At 51.0% G+C, this 7,867-nt stretch overlaps 1 protein-coding gene across 1 annotated transcript; it reads right to left on the reverse strand.

Annotated features, from left to right (window-relative positions):
- Nucleotides 1–1,467: 1,467 nt before the first annotated feature.
- On the reverse strand, nt 1,468–2,490 carry LOC119316363. The gene has a single exon (XM_037590678.1). The coding sequence runs from the start codon at nt 2,470–2,472 to the stop codon at nt 1,570–1,572; it is 903 nt and encodes a 300-aa protein (XP_037446575.1). The 5' UTR covers nt 2,473–2,490; the 3' UTR covers nt 1,468–1,569.
- Between the last annotated feature and the right edge of the window lie 5,377 nt (nt 2,491–7,867).

Here is a 7,867-nt window from a genome sequence, read left to right on the forward strand (position 1 = left end):
GCCCGGCCCCGGCTCTGTCCGCCACCGCCCCGCACGTCGTCGCCGCCCCGCAGCTCCGCCCCGCCCGGCTCCGTCCGCCACCACCCCGGCCGCACGCCACCGCCGCTCCACCACTCTCACCGCTCTCCGATGGTGCCGAAGAAGACGCCGAAGGGCAAGTCGGGCTTCTTCGGCGTGAGGCAGAAGCCCTCCGGTAACTTCGGAGTGGAGTTCTCCGACGTCGGAAGGCGTTGGTGGATCGGCACGTACCCCTCCGCCCACGAGGCCGTGCGTGCCTACGACATGGTGGTGTGGCGTGCCGAGAGGCCTCGAGAGCACCTCAACTTCCCAGAGATCGAGAGTCGGGCGGAAGCGGAGATGCTTGTGCCGCAGGGCATCAAGATGAAGGAGATCCCGACGAAGAAGAAGAAGAAGAAGAAGAAGAAGAAGCCATCAGTTGTCGTCAGTGCCGATGAGACCTACGAGGAGGCGATGGCGAGGTTTGCTCGGGAGCATCCGGAGTACGTCCAGACCGAGCTGGAGTACTACTGGAAGCGTGAGGCGGAGCAGAAGAAGAAGGGGCGAAGAAGGAGGACGAGGCCGGTCCCTCGACGGTGATCCCCATCGAGTCCTCTTCCGAGGAGGGCTGGGCAAACTTCTCGGAAGGGGAGGAGGAGGGGTGCGACGACCCGGAGAAGGAGGAGTTCTTAGGTGCAGTTCCGCAGCTCCGACGATGAGGAGTAGTTTATCTAGTAGTTTGAATAAGTAGTAGTTGAAGTTCATGTATGAAACTATGTTGAATTTGATGTTTGAACTATGTTGAATGGACTAGTAGTTTGTCGTTTTAAGAAATTTACATCTTCATTTTGAATCATCCATTGGAGTTGTTGTTTTGGACCATCCATTTGGACCATCTGTTGGAGTTGAGTTTTTTCGGAGCTTCAAAACGCACTTTTTGACGGTTCAAATTTTACATCTCCAGTTTTAGACCACCAAATTTTGAACCATCTATCGAAGATGCTCTTAACTAATTCAAAGCTTAGTACATGAAGTACACCCCTAGCAATCATACGCCCAAACTTATCTAATTCAAAACAGACCGGCCTTGCTATATCATGGGATAGAAGGCGTGATCCACACCGGCCGGGCCGATAACCTACGGTAGTGGTGCCCGAGCGCCTTCATCTTCTTTACCGTGCCATCCTAGAGGCAGTACATCTCGACGGCCCGAGCGTCGGACTCGTCAGCCCATAAGTCCTTGGGCTCGCTAAGCGCGGCGACCCTCGGTTTTGACCCTAAGAACAGCATATCCCGAAGAGAAAAGGAGAGAACACATTGTATAGTTCTCAGCCTTCTTACCTGTTGCTAGGAAGATTCTTAACAGGGAGTCTCTCTTTTACTTTGGTGGTAAATCAATGCAAACATTGTTGGAGGTAGCTCAGTTTTACTGTAGCATTTTGGCAAAATGATTTTGCGCATGAATAGCTAAAAAATGGTGCACGTACGCATCTGCGATGTTTGTAAAATTGTACCCTGCTAACGATCATACGCGAAAACTTAGCTAATTCGAAACAGATCGACCTTGCTATATCATGAAATAGAAGGCGTGATCCACACCGATGGTGCCGACAATGTACGGTAGTGATGCCCGAGGGCCTCCATCTTCTTTACTGTGCCATCCTTGAGGCGGTACACCCCAACGGCCCGAGCGTCGGACTCGTCAGCCCATAAGTCCATGGGCTTGCCAAGTGCGGCGGCGACCCTCGGTTCGTCGTCAGTGAAGTAGATGCAGCCAGCCTTGATATCTGAGCGCTCACTCGTTGGCACGCACAACGAGTTGTTCACCCCGACGAACAACGCGAGGTTGCCAATGTCCCTCGTCTCCTTCCACTGCCCGTCATCACCGATGACATGCACCTTGAAGGAGCACGTCCACCTATACCGGCCGTACAGATCCTTGCCCTTGGTCATCTGGGCGTACTTGAGCACCACCATCAACCGCCCACCCGGCGCCATCGCCAGGTACTTGCGATGGCACGGCGAGCCGCTTTCCTCAATGGCCAGCCTTGGCGTGACAGCCGTGCTCGTGTAACCGCCAGACTCAGTGTCACGTTGCCACACCTCCACCATGCCGGAATAGGAGACGGAGAGGAACCAACCGTTGTGGTGGATAGCGTCCTCCACGCCGTCGAGCGACGGCGCCAGCATACAGGCAGCGTCCTCCGTCGTGGCGAAGGCCGGGGCGCCGAAATCCAGGTCCAGGATCAGCATGGCCGTACCATAGCTGCCTGGGCGACGCGGGGAGGCCGGCGAGAGGACAACCTTCCGGTAGAACGGCGTACGCATTTCGTCGGTGGTCAACACGTGCGCCCCGTACACCAGACGCCTCGACGAATCACTAATGAACGACGGCCCTAAGCCGAATCGAATGGCCATGAAGCGCCATATGTCCACCATGAACCCCTCGTAGGGCGTGCGGAGGAAGACGCCCATGGTGGTGATGTCCGGGAGCGCGTGCTGCTCGCCGGTGGCGGGGTTGACGAGATAGATCTGGCCTCGGTCGTCGGCCGTGGCGAGCCATCCACGGGAGGAGCCGAGGACGATGTGGTCGTCGCGCAGCGCAGGGTACGGCGCACGCACCGTGGCTGTGCGCCGATCGGCGACGAAGAAGAGCGTAGCGGCCGCCGGGTTCTCCTCGTTCTTGCCGGGGAGGAGGAGCCACGGGGCCGACGGCTTGAATACGTCGTCGTCGTCGTAGGATGCGGCGAAGGCAATGCGGTCGAGGAATCCCAGGCGATCGTGGATGTCCGCCAGCAGCTCCGGCAGGAGGCTGGGCCAGTGTCTTGGAACGTCGGCATCGACCTTGGCGGCGATCGGTTTCCTAGCGGGGGCGGCCTTCTTTCGCCTGGCGGCGGCGCCCTTGCTTCTGCCCATTGGCACGTACTCCTACTCCTACAGATCGATTGGAGGTGGGGACTGATTTGCTTTTAATGAAAAAAAGAAATAAAATACACCTCCGACGAACAATGGTAGAGCCACGGGCTTTTTTTCACAGGACTTCATCGGGGGAGGGAATGGGCCAGGGCCTCCCGGTGAGATTAGCCCAACTCCAACACGCCGAAATTAATTTTTAGAAATATTACATCAAAATTATTTTTCAAAAATAATACATTTTTTTAGGGGGAACCAGACACTTTATTGAACAATAAGAGAGTTCAGAGGGATACAAGATGGATCATGAGGGGATAGAAGCCACATGTGGCGCCCCTGATCAAGTGTAAGAGTGTCTGGCAAGGCAAAGCGCCTCACTAATAGTTGATCTACTTTCAGAAATAAAGCTATGGCTATCAAAAATAGAACTTGTGAGAAATTTCTTTGATCACCGACAGGTAACCTCCTCCAGTTCCTCTTTGGATATCTGATATCAATCCTTTGCAGTCCGAAGCCACCACCACCTTCTGCACGTGTAAGCCTTGAGCTAAGGCCAACGCTTCCCGGCATGCCACTGCTTCCAGTATACTTAGATCAACATTACTGGAGATGACCAACGCGGAGGAGCCCAAATAATGTCCCAAATGATCTCGGCAAACTGCAGCTGCCGCCCCTTTCCCTAGATCCTGGTCAATACATCCCTTCACCTGGATTTTCGCGTGACCCTTAGGCGGAGGTTGCCATACACCACTCGGGATAGCGGTACGCCTTGTGCTGGGTGACGATGCAGTTTTTGACAATACTTCTATACTCTTGAGCTCCTAGATAAAACGTGAACGAATCCATGCGTTGCTAGCGGGCTCTGATAAACTTCCTCATGAATGGCCTTCCTCCTCGCCGTCCAAACTGCCCAAAGTGTCACGGATGCTTCCACGAACTGGGCATGTGATAATGACTTCTGAATCTGGAATAGCCACTGTTTGGCATTCGGTTCCACTGTTTCCATCATGGTTTCGACCAAGGTTTCATCTGCTAGTGCCCATACGCACTGTGCCATTGAGCATTCAATCAAAGAGTGTCTCCACGAATCAATGTTACCACATAAGTGGAAGTTGTCCACAATACTCATGTTTCTGTGTTGTCGCACGTCCTCTGTTGGCAGAGATTGCCTAGCAAGCCTCCACAAGAACGATTTGATTTTCGACGACACTTTTGTCTGCCATAATGAGGACCACCCCTTCTCATCCAGAGTATTATCCAATGTTGATGCTCTTCCACTCAGCAGATCTTCTCCCCTTCTCTTCATTTCCCATAGCATCCGATATGTTGATCTTACCGAAAAAACTCCCCTCGTCTTGAACTGCCAAGACCAAAAATCTGCCATTAACAGTGTGCACAAAGGAATATTTTGGATTGCTTTCACATCGGCCGGGAGGAAAAACTGGGATAAAACTTCAGCTCTCCAGGACACTAAAACTGGGTCAACTAGCTCCGCCACCACAGAAGGTGGGTTTTGGCCTATGCAAGCAATTGGCCTCATCGGATGATCACGCGGGATCCAGTTCTGCGACCATATCTGTGTGGTAGTACCATCACCAATCCTCTTAATCAAGCCCATGGACAAAGCATCTCTTCCCTCCACCAGTGATCGCCATACTTGACTCGGATGAGGCCCCAAGACCGCATTTAAGATGTCGCCTTCTGGGAAGTAGATAGCTTTCAGAAGTTGAGCACACACTGAGTCAGGAACTGTTAAGATCCTCCAAGCTTGGCGTGCCAATAATGCTAGGTTGAATAACTCAAGGTCTTTAAAACCTAAACCTCCGCATCTCTTCGGTTGTGTCATGGCCTTCCTGTTGGGGAACGTAGTAGAAATTCAAAAAAATTTCCCTACGAATCACCAAGATCTATCTATGGAGAGACCAGCAACGAGTAGAAAGAGAGTGCATCTACATACCCTTGTAGATCGCTAAGCGGAAGCGTTCAAGTGAACGGGGTTGATGCAGTCGTACTCGTCGTGATTCAGATCACCGATGATCCTAGTGCCGAACGGACAGCACCTCCGCGTTCAACACACGTACAGCTCGACGACGTCTCCCACGCCTTGATCCAGCAAGGAGAGAGGGAGAGGTTGAGGAAGACTCCATCCAGCAGCAGCACAACGGCGTGGTGGTGATGGAGGAGCGTGGCAATCCTGCAGGGCTTCGCCAAGCACCTACGGGAGAGGAGGAGGTGTCACGGGAGGGAGGGAGGCGCCAAGGGCTCAGGTATGGATGCCCTCCCTCCCCTCCACTATATATAAGGGCAGGGGAGAGGGGGGAGGCGCAGCCTTGCCCCCTCCTCCAAGGAAGGGGTGCGGCTAAGAGGGGGGGAGGAGTCCATCCTCCCCAAGGCACCTCGGAGGTGCCTTCCCCCTTTAGGACTCTCCCCTTTTTTCTATATCTTGGCGCATGGGCCTCTAGGGGCTGGTGCCCTTGGCCCATGTAGGCCAAGGCGCACCCCCTACAGCCCATGTGGCCCCCCGGGGCAGGTGGCCCCACCCGGTGGGCCCCCGGGACCCTTCCGGTGGTCTCGGTACAATACTGATGACCCCGAAACTTGTCCCGATGGCCGAAACAGGACTTTCTATATATAAATCTTTACCTCCGGACCATTCCGGAACTCCTCGTGACGTCCGGGATCTCATCCGGGACTCCGAACAACATTCGGTAACCACATACAAGCTTCCTTTATAACCCTAGCGTCATCGAACCTTAAGTGTGTAGACCCTACGGGTTCGGGAGACATGCAGACATGACCGAGACGTTCTCCGGTCAATAACCAACAGCGGGATCTGGATACCCATGTTGGCTCCCACATGTTCCACGATGATCTCATCGGATGAACCACGATGTCAAGGACTCAATCGATCCCGTATACAATTCCCTTTGTCTAGCGGTATTTTACTTGCCCGAGATTCGATCGTCGGTATCCAATACCTTGTTCAATCTCGTTACCGGCAAGTCACTTTACTCATTCCGTAACACATCATCCCGTGATCAACTCCTTGGTCACATTGCGCATTTGATGATGTCCTACCGAGTGGGCCCAGAGATACCTCTCCGTTTACACGGAGTGACAAATCCCAGTCTCGATCCGCATAAAACAATAGATACTTTCGGAGATACCTGTAGTGCACCTTTATAGTCACCCAGTTACGTTGTGACGTTTGATACACCCAAAGCACTCCTACGGTATCCAGGAGTTACACGATCTCATGGTCAAAGGAAGAGATACTTGACATTGGCAAAGCTCTAGCAAACGAACTACACGATCTTTGTGCTATGCTTAGGATTGGGTCTTGTCCATCACATCATTCTCCTAATGATGTGATCCCGTTATCAACGACATCCAATGTCCATAGCCAGGAAACCATGACTATCTGTTGATCACAACGAGCTAGTCAACTAGAGGCTCACTAGGGACATATTGTGGTCTATGTATTCACACGTGTATTACGATATCCGGATAATACAGTTATAGCATGAATAAAAGACAGTTATCATGAACAGGGAAATATAATAATAATACTTTTATTATTGCCTCTAGGGCATATTTCCAACATGGTCATCTTGGTGACAAGCTCGAGTTCATCAAAAAAGGAGTACACTCGCATCTTCTATGATGTTTTCGATGTTGGAGGTTATGACGATTCTTCTCAGTTGGAGGTTTCACTCCTCTATTTGTTGGCATACCTCCCCTGCCTCTTCTTACTATATTATCGGTTCTTGTTTGGTTCTTCTCTTTGTGAGTTTTGGAGCTTATGGTCATCTTGGTGACAAGCTCGAGTTCATCGAAAACGGAGTTCACTCGCATCTTCTATGATGTTTTTGATGTTGGAGGTTATGTCGGTTCTTCTCAGTTGGAGGTTTCACTCCTCTATTTGTTGGCATATCTCCCCTTCCTCTTCTTACTATATTATCGGTCCTTGTTTGGTTCTTCTCTTTGTGAGTTTTGGAGCTTATGGTCATCTTGGCGACAAGCTCGAGTTCATCGAAAACGGAGTTCACTCGCATCTTCTATGATGTTTTCGATGTTGGAGGTTATGCCAGTTCTTCTCAGTTGGAGGTTTCACTCCTCTATTTCTTGGCATACCTCGCCTACCTCTTCTTACTATATTATTGGTTCTTGTTTGATTCTTCTCTTTGTGAGTTTTGGAGCTTATGGTCATCTTGGTGACAAGCTCGAGTTCATCGAAAACGGAGTTCACTCGCATCTTCTATGATGTTTTCGATGTGGAGGTTATGCCGGTTCTTCTCAGTTGGAGGTTTCGCTCCTCTATTTCTTGGCATACCTCCCCTACCTCTTCTTACTATATTATTGGTTCTTGTTAGGTTCTTCTGTTTGTGAGTTTTGGAGCTTATGGTCATCTTGGTGACAAGCTCGAGTTCATCGAAAACGGAGTTCACTCGCATCTTCTATGATGTTTTCGATGTTGGAGGTTATGTCGGTTCTTCTCCGTTGGAGGTTTCAGTCCTCTATTTGTTGGCATACCTCCCCTGCCTCTTCTTACTATATTATCGATTCTTGTTTGGCTCTTCTCTTTGTGAGTTTTGGTGCTTATGGTCATCTTGGTGACAAGCTCGAGGTCATCGAAAACGGAGTTCACTCGCATCTTCTATGATGTTTTCGATGTTGTAGGTTATGCCGGTTCTTCTCCGTTGGAGGTTTCACTCCTCTATTTGTTGGCATACCTCCCCTGCCTCTTCTTACTATATTATCGGTTCTTGTTTGGTTCTTCTCTTTGTGAGTTTTGGAGCTTATGGTCATCTTGGTGACAAGCTCGAGTTCATCGAAAACGGAGTTCACTCGCATCTTCTATGATGTTTTCGATGTTGGATGTTATGCCGGTTCTTCTCAGTTGGAGGTTTCACTCCTCTATTTGTTGGCATACCTCCCCTTCCTCTTCTTACTATAT

This window comes from Triticum dicoccoides, chromosome 6A (genome assembly GCF_002162155.2).
Source record: "Triticum dicoccoides isolate Atlit2015 ecotype Zavitan chromosome 6A, WEW_v2.0, whole genome shotgun sequence".
Classification (NCBI taxonomy): domain Eukaryota; kingdom Viridiplantae; phylum Streptophyta; class Magnoliopsida; order Poales; family Poaceae; genus Triticum; species Triticum dicoccoides.